Here is a 15,995-nt window from a genome sequence, read left to right on the forward strand (position 1 = left end):
GTTCATCACACCTACAGTATATATATCTTTGTAAGTCGACGTCGCCAAATTTATTATTACTTACCTTTGTTAGTAAAGAGCAGAAAATTTGTATTTCATAATACCCATATGTAATTCAACTAATACCAAGGCAAGAAATAAGCTTTAATGAACACAATAAGAAGAGAAAATAACAAACAAGCCTAAATTAAAATCAATGTGTGGTAGCGATGAAAAGGATCAATTAATGGTAAAACTATTGGTTATATAGGGCTATAAAACTAACTAACTAACTAACTCTATGGCCTATGGAACCCGGAGGTTCAATGCCGCGTTCACAAAAGCTCTCCACTGACTTCTATCCTTAGCTAACTGCATCCACTAAAATATATATAGGGCCGGATTTACGGGTTGCACGTGCAACCCCCTTCGTTGTAAATATACACTATCTAAAATGAGAAACTAGCAATGAAAATAGCAACACTCCGAAACTTTCTGCCGTCATGTTTCCGTTTGGGGCTTAAAAGATAGAGGGGTTTTGCAAAAGCAACATAACATTTGTTAAGTATAAAAGAAAACAGAAACCAGGAAGAGAGAACAATTTTTTCTTCATATCACTTGCGACCCTCTTTAAAATATCCCGCCCCTCGTTCTATGTATCAGGTGTAAAAAATACGACTTTGAAGGGTCTCAATGAGACTGGTTATTTTGGTAGCTATGGTGTACCCCCTCAGAAAATCTTGGATCCGACCCTGTATATTGTATATATATATATATATATATATATATATATATATATATATATATATATATATATATATATATATATATATATATATATAGTGTACCTGATAAAATAATGAGGTACACTATATCATGAATAGCTCTTAAAAGAAACTTGTTTAGTATGAATATGGTTTTGACCTCAGAATCAAGGGCGTCACTTGAGGAGGGTAATTTCACATCACTGAGTTTGACAAACATATGGTTTCCATTTCCATTAAATTGTATACTAATGAAAACGAGAAATCCTTGTGTCAGTGGACAATCTTGTCCCTCCCTCTGGCAGATTCTGAAATGGCACTATTGCTCTGAATGTGCCCTAAACAATAATGCAACTTTCGGATGGAGTGATGCAGCATCATAAATATTAGTGCAAAAGCTTAAACATTAGCCAATTTTCGTACTTCTCCATCGTGTTTCATATAGATCTACATCTAATATATTTCCAGTTTTGAAGAAAAATGAAATTAAATCTTTGAGTTTTACGTCCCACGGTTATGCCGGTTAGGCTAAAGGAGACGGTGATTATGAGAAATGGTGGAATGAAGAAAGTGGGGGGAAACGGGAGAACCCCGAGAAAACTCACTCACACGGTGTTTTTCTACCACAAAGTTCACTTGGCGGGGGTTGGGATCGAACCTGGGACCCCAAGCACCAGAGGTGAACGCTCTACCACTGAGCCACCGCGGCCCCTCCAGTTTTGAAGAGAAATGTTAAAAGTGAGAACAAAAACTGTACTAAAGAAATATTTCACCAACGGTGTAAGTTTAGTTCTAGGTTCTGTAAATGTTATAAGGTATTCTGTGCAAATTGTAACTCATTTCAGTTTCTTAAGAGAGTGTTAAACGTGAAAAACAAAATCCGTACTAAATAAATATTCCACCAATATAGCTTTCTCTGCACATTTATCGTTAGTTCTGCTTTTTTGGAAATGACACGAGCCATTCTGTGGAAAGTGGGAACATTGCTAAATATGCTATTTGCCATCGCAACATTATTTTGAACAGCACCACTGTACACTGATTACCCTAATGAATGACTTCGTATATTCCTTATGCAAATTCAAATCGTTCCCACAATGCAACGAAAGTGACTCTGCGACACTAACGGCTAGCGTTGTAACTAACTGCATCGTCTGCTACCGGCAGTAGCTAAGTGTATCATTGGTCAATTCTATCAGACTGATGCGCTCTGAATGATTTGATTCGTTCTTGCTTTTAGTAGTTCGTGGTACCCAACTTCCTTGAGTAGCGGCGCCACCAGTCTCCACAGTTTGAGTGGGAAGAGCAGCTGAAACCTCTTACCACTGTGCATCTTTCAGGACTCACTCAGGGTAGTAATGCTCCCGAAAGTAGAAACTAAATACACGGTTCTGATTGGTTGGCGTTATCCGTTTCTTGGCACGTAGCTTACATATAGTAAAAATCAAAAACGCTTGGTGCTGTCGGATCTCGTGGTAGAGCGTACTAGCGCAACATGCTAGTGTAGGAAATCGCTTTTGTTGTGGGTTCAAACCCGGCCTAAGGAAAACTTTCTTTTAAAAAAATCATAATACTTTTTTTCATTAAAATAAGATGAAAATAATACTCAAAAAGAATTTGCTTACTTTTGTGCACATAAGAAGTAGTAGTAGGAGGAGAAGGTGGAGGAACGGGTTAAAAGTCCCGTAGGGCTCGTTTTGATCCACCTTGACCCCCATTATATAAATTTTGTGACTAACTTAAAAGACCTGGCTAGGGTAGGGCGCGAAAAAAGTTACTTCCAGGAGTATTACTCTCCCGAGCGGGTTGTCATCTTTCACACTTTACACTCTTTTCAATGTTACCAGATAAATGCACCAAATAAGTGAACAAAACAAGTTCCTAGGATTACATAAAACACAACAATGTATCTTTCACGAATATAAACGAGACGTTTGAGAACATCAAGCGTCTTCTCATTCCAAAATCTTTTACGAGTATTTTATTTTAATACTAAATTAATACAATTTTAAATATTTTCAAAATTGAATTTGAAGCTAGCACCTTGGACCAAAAACAAAACTACTAGATAATTCTGTAAGATTTACACAAAGTTTCGTTCAAAATGTAGCTGGTATATAAGGTAATCGATAGAGTCCTGTGGTTACAACTTAGAACAACTATTCAACAACAAACAATAGAGAAGAGAGTGGGAGAGGGAACACTGCTTTTCTGTGTCAATGGAACAAAATGCTGATAGCAACAGCAGACAAGAAGTGAAAACTTAACTTCAAAAGTTTAGTTACGTGCGCTGTTAAGTTTTCATCTTGCGTCCTCCACAAGCGCTTCTCTCACAAGGAGAAGAAGAACTTTGTGTGATGGTTTTTCCCAACTTCTTTTATCAATGCAGAGTTATCTCAATTTGAGTCGATTCGCTTCTCGTATCGTTGTGTGTTGCTGGAACTGAAGAGAAACAAGAATGGTGCAGCTAAATTTTTCTTTTCTCTTTTCTCTCTCTCTCTCTCTCTCTCTCTCTCTCTCTCTCTCTGGGTAAATACAAAGACAAAAAGAGAAAAGGAAAAAAGTATTTAAGAAAATAGAAAAATTAAGGGAAAAGGCAAATGGGTGAAAAAGAAAGGAGAAAATGGCGTCTTTGACTCAGGAAGGAAGTGAATGAACATTATACGACTTGCAAAAATGTGCTCAAGGCGATAATGGTGGTGGTTGGTGAAGAAGGACGTGAAGACAGATAGTATAATAGATAGAGGAGAAGAAAGATGAGAAGATACGAAAAGAGAGGAGGATCGAGGTCTCGGTTTTGGTTTCCCTTCATCCCAGAAGCCTTTTAAAAGGAAGAAAGAAGGCTTTCTTGTTAGTTACGAGTCGTTGACTTTTCCACTTCAGCAAGTTCGTCTTTTTCCTGTGCAGTTCAGTTGGGAATTTAGTTGATCGGCATCCGAAAACATTTGGGTCCTGTCGGTCGGAGAAGAAAACGAGGTAAAAAAAAAAATAGTACCAACCCGAAAGCAAACACACACACACACGAACAATGCATACTCATTCACATCCGATGGAGTCTTGGTTCAATTGCCATCAAATTCAGCAGAAATGGCAAGAGAAAAGAATGGGTGATAAAGAACCTTTCCACCATTGATTAAGTGGTTGGACTAATTTACACAATGTCTACATTCGTCACCTTTTTTTTGCTTCTATTCAGATATGTGAACCAGCAGAGCAATTTTTCAATATTTTATATTAGTTTTCATTATTATTATTATTATTATTATTATTATTATTATTATTATTATTAGTAGTAGTAGTAGTAGTAGTAGTAGTAGTAGTAGTAGTAGTAGCAGCAGCAGCAGTAGTAGTAGTAGTAGTAGTAGCAGTTTAGTAGTAATCATCATCATCATCATCTCACCAACATTCGTGCATGACCATCCATAAAGATGAGCAAAAGAGACAGACAAAAAGGCTTAGGCCTGGACTTGAGAGAAAGACAGCTTATTTTTAGTTTCTTACATTTTTACTTTGCTGGATTTTGCAAACTCTCAGATCAAAATTCTTCTAGCACAGATTAGAATACTAAATAGGAAGGGGGACAGATTGGCTTCTCAAATTCATGTGTTGTGTAGACAGTACCTAAATATTGTTTAATACTAACAATTACGTGAACTATAGTTGCTGAATAAACGACGTTTCTAATGTACAGTACATGTAGTTTCGTAGTAAGGCGATGATAATCTCACGTCAGGAAAATTTGCAAGCAATAATCTTATAATCTCAATTGGCTCTTTGTCTTATATATAAGATACTGCCCTCGAAGATAGTATCCAGTTCATTAACTAATATTTAGGGCAGACCCACGTTTGACATCAACAGTCACGTGGGCACACTATGAACACTCGCCCTTCTCTACAATGAACTTTGAGCCCTTATAATAACAGCAATGGTACGCCCAATTCGGGGCTTATTTCTCAAAGTTACTAGTTTTGTAATGTTTCTTACAAATCGAAAAATATATAAACCAGAAACACTGTAATAATAGTAAAAGTCATTTCTAAGTTCTAATGGTAATACTTCTAATTTGTCGTAATTTTATGGTATATACAATTGTAAAAAAAAAAAAAAAAAAAAAAAAAAAAGTTTTACACTAGTATTACAAGGACTAGTAATTGTAAGAAATAGACTATTGGGAACTACAAACAACCGTAAAAAATAAATAAAATAAAAGGAAAAGAAAAAGAAAAAGAAAAATACTTGGGTTGTTCCAGTGGCATATCTAGCCCAGGTCCAACGCCCTCCCAGTGTTTTGAATGAGAAAAATAACTATAATTTAAGCTATTATTTATATATTTTTGAAAATTTATAGTAAACTTATGATATACCTATCATAATCTGGGTTCTAGCTTTTCCTTTGCCCCAGTTTTTTCTTTCTATATCCGCCACTAGTTGTTACCGTAACGTTTTGCAACAATATTTTTTTTTCTTTTTTAAATTGCTGATCTCCTTGGCATGAAAGCAACAAGTAGTGTTGAGAAAGCCGTTGAAGAAGAGGAGTGAGTGAGCCGCACACGTAACCTGCTAGAAATGTTGTATCATACACCTATCTCTCACCTAAGATCAAACTCCCTCGCTACGTTACAAGAGCCAAAAATCCATTACCCCACGGCCACTATGCTGCTGATACAGTTCGCTGAAAGAGTAAGATCTTGCGTCTTTCGTGTTTATCATATTTAACTTCAGTTGCATGTAGTATATGAGATGTCTCTCGGATAGGAAAAGATAAAATGACAATAGATACAATCTAGTAGTTAACAGTGCATTTTACTATATATATATATATATATATATATATATATATATATATATATATATATATATATATACACAATACGTAAATAAACAATAATCTCTTCCAGCAGAGCAAAAATTTCTAGCAACAAACGATGTACCGATACTTTTCAGCGTCACAAAAGATCGTTTTATCTTCTCTCTCTTTAGGAAATGAGAGATTGTAACATAAATATATGAGAAATTACCTACATACAACTATGTTATTTTGTTCAGCTGGATGTGATCTATAGACTGAATTACGTCTTATCTTTGGATAATGTTTTAGTTAAATAGAAATTAAAATTTAAGAGTTGATTATTCTTTTTAGGCCATATCTCATTAATCGTATACTATGCATTGTCATCGTGGTAGAACCATAATGAATGGCTTAATTAATGTATATCCCAATGTCTGTTTCACCTTAATAAGAGGTATGGTCCTAGTACAGCGTTAATTTTTTTTTTTTTTTTTTTTTAGATTTTACATAAAAATTTGTCTTTTTCCAGTTTCTCGAAAGCGATGTATATGAGCTTTTACACTTACCCATATCATTTTATTCAATATAATAAATCTGTCAATTGGTATATGTCACATCTTTAAACATTTTCTCCATTGTTAAGCCTTAATAATATAGAATTTTTAAAATGATTCTTTTGCATGCTCTCTTTTTTATTTCCTTATCTTTCTTATTTTTTTCCTCCTTTGCGCGCTGTTGTATTAAACCATTTTTAACCTCTGGCCACATATGCCCAGCGTACCAACCAACCGAGCGTTTATAAAAGCAGGTCTGATTTGGGCTCATAACCTTGCAGAACTTCTATTTTTAAAGAAGTTTGGTTAACCAAAACCTCTTTATATACTGTATTTACAGGCCCGTATCCAGGGGGGTCTAGAGGGGGCCAGGCCCCCCTAAAATTTTCACGGTAGGCTTGCAAATGAACTATAATATAATGATGAACTATAATATTATTGGATCGGGCCCCCCCTAACTTTAGCCGGCCCCTTTTACATTTTTGGGCTGGCTACCGGCCTGTGTATTTACCCTGGGGACAAAAGTAAAAACTTTCAAGAACTAGTTTATAGATCACCATCAAATTTAGGGGAAAATGTACACAGTCAAAAGTTACGAATACAATGCGTCGATGGAGATGATATTTTCAAACCAAAAGTAGTAGAAATTAACCGTTTCACATTTTAACGTTGATCACTGCAGAGTTGAAACAGTAATAGTGTTGCAATACGGTAATAGGTCATAACAAAAACAAATAATAATAGGAACAAAAAGGGTAATAGATAATAATCAGAAACGAATTACTGCATGGGAAGGATATAATTATTTCTAAAGTGTTACATGTTTCTCTTTTCTTTTCAACCTTTGGGTCGGAAATTTGCTTTATCAGAGTATCTTTCTTAAGCAATACATAGGGTCTATACGAGAGTAGGCAATTTTGAAACGAAAAAGGATGAATCCCTCTATCAACGAACTATATATATATATAGTTCGTTGATAGAGGGATTAGGGATTCATCCTTTTTATCCTAAGGTATGGATAATCGAAAATCTGTTTTCCATGTATTCCAATGGAAATAATTATGGTTAGCATCCTTGATAGACTACCGTGGTACTGTTTACATTGGCGGGTTAGTCTAACGTTCAAGATAGAAAATATTAAACTATCCGCGGAATACAACGCTAAGATGGAACTAAATGACTTTTTGCTCGTTAAATTTAAAGGCTTAAATATTTTCTATTTTCATATATTCATTCATCTTAAAGTATACTTTATTTAATTTGAGATAAAATGCCTATTAATATTTTAGCCTAATCTTGGTAAAAATTTAGCTTGTCAAGGAGTTTTTTGACCAAAAACCAAACCAAACTTCTTCACGTAGTGTACACTGTGACAGTGATACTTCTTTCTTTTGACACGGTATCTGATTAATTCATTTTTTTAATTCTTTCCAGGACTTCCTGGGAATTTTGTCCAAAGTCTCTAGAGGAAGTGTTCAAGAGAAGCTGCAGTGGATCTTTGGTCTTTACGACCTCGACAAAGACGGACTAATCACAAAGAACGAGATGCTGGAGGTTGTGACTTCGATTTACGAGATGCTTGGGAGATCTACTGAGCCGCAAGTTGAAGAGAATTCCGCCAAGGAACATGTCGAGAAAATCTTCCACGTAAGTGATGCATTTTGAAAGATAACAATCCACTGGAAATACATTTAAAGCTAAATAAAACAATAAGGTTACTTACATTTCTTACCTGTATGTAATTTTTAAGCGCATCGAAAATAAATATGATAATCCTTTAGCGAAATGTGTTAACATAACGATGTACTTAGCCTTTTTATGTAATAATATGCCTCCCTACAAATTTTACTGGGTTAGGTAGAGCTGACTCTTATTTTGCGTTTCCTTAACTACTCTCGAAACTTAAAAAGCTCAAGAAGCTGATCAAGTTCAAATGTTGCACTTCGGTACTGAATATTTATGGCAACGTCTATGATAAAGGTATTATTTCCGAGTAGCTATAACTTTGGAAAGAAAATGGCCCTCAAAATTTTTTCAGTAGTTTAACATAAATTTTACACTTATTGTGCTGCTTTCACTTATTGTGTAGGAGAATTTTAAGTTATCTTACTATTTACCATAATAGTCATAGTTATGTCCGTATTATACTTATATTTGATACTAGTAATACCCACCATTAGAATATATTTGCACAAGAACAAAACAATATTAATGAGACTAATTACCTCAATCAATAAATTGTTTCTTAATCTCAGTTGAAGTTTTACATCTTCAGATACAGGCCGAGATTTCACTAACTTTTATTACTAAGGAACATTAGCGCCACCGCTGTCCAAAATAGAGTATAAAACACTCTGTAAGACCTTTATCGGCATCAGTTTCTATTGGTCATCCCCCTCTCTCAGCCTGCCTGCAGTTCTGAGAGATATAACCTAATCCAAGCGTCTTAGCTTGCCTGGAGCTGAGGTATCCTGTCCATTTAAATTGCCTGGAGCTCTGTGTGAACTCAACCACTCTCTTTGTTTACCTGGAGCACTGAGAAATTCTAGCTTGCCCCAACCTTCCTTTGCTTGCCTGGAGTTCTGCGGGGTCTCAACTTCCCTTTGCTTGCCTGGAGCGCTGAGAATTCCTAAACTATTATCACTTAGCTTGCCTCAAGCTCTGTGATAGCCTTCTCTTGGCTGCCTGGACCATATGACACCGTTCACACAGACAAAATATATAGAGAACACTGTATTGGTCTTTGGACCACAATTAGTGTGGTCTTACGTTATATTGTTATATTTCTATATAACAAGACCTTCTAATCTTATAATAATAATAATAATAAAAGGTTGTGGGAGAAAATTGAAACCCGTGTACTAACTTATCTAACCGTATTTGCTACACTACTATATTTTAACACGGCCTTGTACACAAGACAATTTTGGCTTTTATGATAAGCACACACATATACACACGGTTAATATTAACCTTCCCATCTGCTATAAACGTTTCATTAAATGATCAATGGTGCCATTTCAACAGAATACTATTGAATACCAGAACTACAGGTGTTACCGTCATCAAACACGTGAAGGGTAGGAGCAGATAAAACAACAGAGCATGGTAGTTAATTGGTAATTGATAAATCTGGAAACTACTGCAGCACGTCAAGTTTTCATTCCTTTTCCATTCTCTCTATTTTCGCATTTTAACTACAAAATAATGACTTTCTTTTGGCAATAAATGTGGGGAGGAAAGATTATGGATAAAATATTGTTACTTAATTGAAAATACGAACACTGGCAATCTGCAAGCAAATGCTATATTGTTTCTGAGCGACGAAGTATTATAGGAGGGGGAAGTGATATAATAGTATACGATAGATTTACATTGTCATTTTAATGTTCTGGGTGGCTTACTGTCTCTCTTTCTTCATTGCTCTCCCTTTATGCTATCAAGCTTGGAAACACATCACGTGCGATTTTCTCATAAACACGTACTGTTAGCTGGAAGCAATTTGAATTGATGTGCAGAACTTCTGCCGCATTGCCAAAGGAAAGGAAATTGTTTTCTTTTCATATAAATAGTGTATAATTTAAAAGGAAGCATTCGACTAAAACTGAAATACACAAGTGTTCCATAATTTATTATTATTGTTAATTATTACAAAGGCTTTAAATAAGGTATTGACACAGATTTTCAATTGCTTACTCAGTTGGTAAGAATCCACCTTTATATAGGACAATCGTAAAAAAAAAAAAAAAAAAAAATGTTATGAATATGGAAATTGGATGTTACCTGTTCCATTCTATTAGGCAGAGCAGATGAGTTAAACTGAATACAGTTTGGAGTCCGCCTTTCTCTAGTTCACAAAAGTGTGTGAATCATGTTCTTCCTCAGCACTGAATTGGTCGTGCTATACGTATAAAGATAACTTTTTCATATAGCCTTTCTGTGCGACGGATCTGAAGGTTTATGGCTTCTTTCTTTATGAGTTGGTTAACGTCGCGTAGTTTACGTGTTATCTTTAGTCACGCTCCCTCCATGTATAGTCTTGTTCACAAAAACTTGGCCCCACATCTTGCCTTAGAAAGTCAAATTCTATCAACCGTACGTAGGAATTTCATGAGAAACGAGAAGAGATAGAGCTATTCCAATGGAAACATAAATTTTCCGACACGAGACATTACTTTTATACCTTTTGAGACGAGACAGGTCGTAGGCAACTCTTGTCTAATAGACAACCTCACTTGATAGAAACTAGATTACCTTATAGATCTTCGCCGTGTGACTGTAAGCGTGCCCACATTGAAGAAGTATGATTAATGCATCTCAAATGTTCACATCTCCTCTTTCTAACGGTGCAGAAGTAGAGTGGGGTCACTTGGGCGAGTTTTTTTTCCTACTGTGCATGCGCAAACCCTGGACGCTGATTGGCTGGCGCAGGTCACGTGACCCGGCCACGCCCCCTGACGCTGATTGGCTGACCACGCCCCCTTGACGCTGATTGGTCGGTGCAGGCCACGCCCCCGGCCACGCCCCCTTGACGCTGATTGGCTGACCACGCCCCCTTGACGCTGATTGGTCGGTGCAGGCCACGCCCCCGGCCACGCCCCCTTGACGCTGATTGGCTGACCACGCCCCCTTGACGCTGATTGGTCGGTGCAGGCCACGCCCCGGCCACGCCCCCTTGACGCTGATTGGTCGGCGCAGGCCACGCCCCCGGCCACGCCCCTTCGCGCTGATTGGCCGGCCACGCCCCTTGACGCTGATTGGTCACGCTCTTTTACGACCTCCTATCTACTGCGCTGACTGGCTGGCACCGGACCCCGCCCCTTAACGGCGATTGGTCACGCTTAGGAGTACCGCGCTGATTGGTCGGCGCCGGGCCTCCACCCACGGGACTCACGTACCGCGCACATGCCACATTGTGGTAGAGAATACGAACACATAGCATAGCAGATAATACATAAGATTCGTTCCCTTTTATGAGCACTTTACGAACACATAGCAGAGCAGATATCACATTCTTCATTCGCCTATTTAACGCAGCACATATTACACAGAGACTCGTTCCCTTTTATGAGCACTTTACAACCACATAGCAGAGCAGATATTACATTCTTCATCCTAGCGCAGAGTATGGCTTATTTTCTTTTACGGGGGTAGCAACACCCCCAACCCTCCTCCTTTCTCATCCAGGGCTTGGGACCGGCAATGGTGGAGTTTAAAAAAATAATACCATCATACTCTCATAAATGAATAAAGCATAATATCATTAGCATCAATAGTGGTGAGTGAGAATTTGTTTAAAAAATCGTGCAGTGAATAACCAGATGCACGACATGCTAGATATAGAAAACAGTAATGTCCACAAAATTGAGATAAATCACCTTGAATACGTCTATTATTCCATGTATAATACAGACAGTTTCGTTTTAAAAACCTTATATGATGTTGTATATAGGGAGGTATACCATAGCTATCGAAATACTCTCCCACACACATATTAGATATATAAACAGCAACCCAATGTTCACCAGGCTTATCACTAGAATCAGTATTTATAATTATGGCGGCTGGAAATGTATGAATAAACAAAGGTAACTCATCGGCGGCATACACACCAATAAAATGATCTTTAGGCAAATTTTGTTGTAATGCTTCATAAAGCTCAATTGTATTTAACATTTTTCCCTTTAATTAATATATACTTTTCTCTGGAAATCAATTTCTAATTCTGAAGAGAATTCACCATAAATAATTGTTGTTACAGGAGATGGCAGTGCTTCTTTAAAATGAACCTCTAGGCGTACACTTCCTTGCCGTTGTGGGCTAGTATGAAATCCAGCGCTAGCACTAGAATCGGGAGTTAAATCAAACACCAGTAGAGTATAACCATTAGGATATTCGGCTAGTGAAATATTATTACCTTGATTAGAATAATAAATACCTGAACCTGTAAATAGCGTGGAATATGCTTGTATATATAGCTTATTATCAAAATCAGGTTGTAATGGTTTGGAAGGCACAGGCGTTCCATCAACATACAGTGTAAAAAATGACATATTAAAATGCTGAAAATTGAACGGATTTGTCTGATAAGTACCATTAAAAGCAGTATTAGTAACAAAACCAATAATAATACGTTTAGGCACTAGACCTGAAAATAGATCTGGAAGTGTACTATCCATAATTCCTTGTGGCAGCGTTTCAGTCTTCACTTGCACTTTTGTTATAGGATATTTTACTCTAAATTTAGGATTTTGTAATACTTTATTTTGCGCTATTTTAACTGCTGGTGATACATCAACCTTTTTCACAAGCAATGTTGCATCTGTAATTACAACTTTTCCATCAGCATCTGCGTCACCCATTAGACAGAATGTAGGTTTAGCTGGAATTAGTTTAATGCGCAGTTGTACACCATTCAGTAAAAATTTCTCCTGATTAAATATATCAGCATGAATATAACCCAATAATTCAAATGACTGACTTAAAGTAGTGAGAAGAAAACGTTGTTTAAATCCTACATTAGCTTCGGTCACACTGTCCATATGTCCTGCAGGATCTTTAAACCACATTGATGTTTGAAGATGCGTTGATTTAGCTTCAGCATTATAATTTAGTAGTTTTTCAATATACGATCGATATGGATATGTGTGTGAAGAGTAGGAAATAAGTTGATTATTTAAATATAATTGCAATTCACTGAACATTGCATTGAGAAAATCATTTACAGGGCCGATTTTCTTATCGGCAGAAGTTAAATTACAACCATCTGATTTAGTAATTTTACCTTTAATATAAAACATTGTGTGCGATAAGTCAATATAGTCATCCCCATGACCGGGGACAACAAATTCTATTGGTGCATTATCAGCTATCGAAGCCACAGGTTTATATGGAACTATTTTATTACCTATAATACTGGTTTGAGTGGGTAAACCAGCAAATAAATCTAATTCTGATTTCATACACTCACACTGCATTTTTTTCTCTCTATTAATATTCACACATGGTAAAATTTATAATACCGTATTACGTTTGCGAAAATGTAATTTTACACATACACTGCCATGTTGGAAAGGAAGTGGATTACCTGTACTATCTCTTAAATCAATAATAATCTGATCAAATTGTTTACGTTGCACGGAGACATAGTGAGGATTGTCAAAAATATGTACATTATTAATACCATACTCTGTAATATTTGTATTTATAATACGTAACAATGGAGCTACTGTGTCACCCACCATTTGTGGTTCTACAATATCACTGTAAATATACATAAGTGTAGGTAGCGATTTTTGTAAATCAGGTGGATAACGAGCATGATGCACAACTGCAATATCTTCCTGTTGTATGTGATCAAAACCTAGTATTCTGGCCAGTTCAGGAGATAGACGTACTTCTATATGTCTCTCTTGATCTTTTATTACTCTACTGACTTCAATTCGTTTTACTGATGCTTTAACTTTTAATTGTAAATTTAATATATCACTTTTATGATTAATTTGAGATAGAATATCATCGACATTATAATAGTGTCCTGGTAAGATTTTAGTTATGTTCCAGCTTTTTGTATTCATGAGACGGTAATAAATATTATTAGTATATTTGGAAACATTCTGAAATGAATTTGTATAATGTACTTCAACAACTGCCGTCTCCCACTCACCTTTCTCTAGCACCAATGGATGATATAATTTGGTAGTATAACATGACAAAGTATTTTGTGGAAAATACTCCATAGAACTGTTACTCGGTAGTGTAAGATAAAAGCTAGTCTGTTCCATATTAATCAAAAATATCACTCTTCCTTTTCTTTTTACCACCAGTCGTCTTTGCAAAATGAACTTTTCTCCGTTTTCTTCCAGATCCTACCAACACTTGATTTATTTTATTTTGAGCTTTAGTTTTTAAATTATTTTTAGCTTCTTGCCAACGTGATGTTAAAGCTTCGTCAATAGGTCTATTATCACCTAATACATCTCCAGCTACATTAATTCCTGTACGTAACAATTCTTTACCAACAGTTTTTGCTCCTTGTTTAATTAACGGAAATACACTTCGAAATAAACCACCTAAAAAACTTCCAATACCATAACCTTCTTGATATGGTGCACCTCTATACACGTTATAACCACCTCCTGCTTGGTGAGTATAGTATTTAAAGTATGGATCATTCATTATTATTATTTTTTCCTATATACAGAGATATAACAGTTGTTTATAATATTGTATTGCGGCTAAATGTTTTTTAAATGTGACACAGGAATCCATGAATTAAAGGAAGGGGGATATCCCCGCCAACGAACAAGTACACGTTTACCTTTAACTTCTAAAATTTCATCTATTTCATAAACTTTAGGCAGAGGCACTCCTTGTAATTCCTCCTCGTAAAATGTACCATCAATTACTTCACCATTTAAGTCCTCCAACACATAAACCACTTTCTTTTCCTTATGTATCACCTGTTTTATTTTAAATATTTCTACAGTCCACTTTTCCTTGTACCCTTTTTCAAAATGCCGTTTTGCTTTAGTAATGCGCACAGTATCACCTTTTTTATATTTTGCAATGTTAGTATGTGGCATCGGTTTTATTAATTTATTCCAAACTTGTTGAAAAGTGTCCTGGTTCACACTGGCGGGTGGTAATTGATGAGCTCTGTGTGGTCTAGAATTATATGCCTGAACAAGTTTCGATAGCACATCTATGTATCGGTAAGTCTTCTTTGCTGTAAAATATTTCCACATTCGTTCTTTAAGAGTTCGATTAAAACGTTCCACCACACTTGCTTTAATATCGGCGTTTTGTGTTGTGAAGAATTTAATATTTTGCTTTTTTAAGTATAACTGAAATGGTCTATTAACAAACTCTGTACCTTTATCTGTTTGTAGACATAAGGGTCTACGACGTGTAGATGCAAATATTTGCTTAAATGCTTTTATAATGTTTTCACCAGTTTTTGTACGTACAGGCACAGCCCAGGCATAACGACTAAACAAATCAATCACTGTTAAAATATACCTATTACCATCATTATACTTCTGCAGACTGTGCATATCTTTTAAATCAGCTTGCCACTGATCGTCGATATTGAACACTAAATAGGTATTACGTGGAAACTTTTTACGTACTGGCTTATGCAGAGTATAAGCCGACTGTTCTTTTACCCACTGTTGCACTTTGTGTAAAGGAATAGATTTCTTCACAGCTCTCCATAATGACGTTGCGGTTGAAAACGAGGCAGGGTGTGAAGGGTTATAATAAATAGCGGCCAGCTTCTTCATATTTTATAATCACACCATCAGTTGACAACTTTACGTTTACTTGGTGGCTCCTCCTCCTCCTCTTCTTCTTCTTCCTGTTTTGGATCAGCAGCAGCAGCAGATGATGTCAGCTTACGAATATATTCTATACGTTGTGGGTTGCCTATATACTCTAAAGGTATATTGGATTTTGCTAACAGTACAGCAAAGGGTTCCCAACCTGTAGGGGGAATATTTTTCTTGCGATACCTGACAAAATCTGCTATTAGATCTACTATATTAGCTCCAGGAATTAATTTATTATAAATATTAACATTACCATTGTCATCCCAATGAATGTTGGAATTTTATTTTAATCTACGTAATAAAGGTCTTGCTTTACGCAGACAATTTTCGGGAAGAGTAGATAGCATTTCATCGTCCTCATCCTCCTCCTCCTCCTTCTTAGTACCAACACTAGTTGATGTTGTTGCAGTAGGTTTTTGCACAATGTGTAAATATTTTTGTAACACCTCTTTATAGCGTATCCATTTTTCTTCAACACTCATATTTTTATTATTTAAAATATTTTTCATCTCATCATCTAAATTAGATATAGTTTGATATTGGTGCAATTTTTCTGGTGCAATTAAAACAAGCTTTT

General features: G+C 36.2%; 1 protein-coding gene across 2 annotated transcripts in view; it reads left to right on the plus strand.

Annotated features, from left to right (window-relative positions):
- LOC145689734 (Kv channel-interacting protein 4-like) overlaps positions 1-15,995 on the plus strand; it is a 794,874-nt gene that overhangs the window by 706,426 nt on the left and 72,453 nt on the right. For both annotated transcript variants that reach the window (XM_081763935.1, XM_081763937.1), the window contains exon 5: positions 7,524-7,736. In XM_081763935.1, the coding sequence (XP_081620061.1) occupies positions 7,524-7,736 (213 nt within the window). The remainder of the gene's footprint in view (positions 1-7,523; positions 7,737-15,995) is intronic.

Source organism: Thermobia domestica, chromosome 1 (genome assembly GCF_964235325.1).
Source record: "Thermobia domestica chromosome 1, izTheDome1.hap1.1, whole genome shotgun sequence".
NCBI classification, from domain to species: Eukaryota; Metazoa; Arthropoda; class Insecta; order Zygentoma; family Lepismatidae; genus Thermobia; species Thermobia domestica.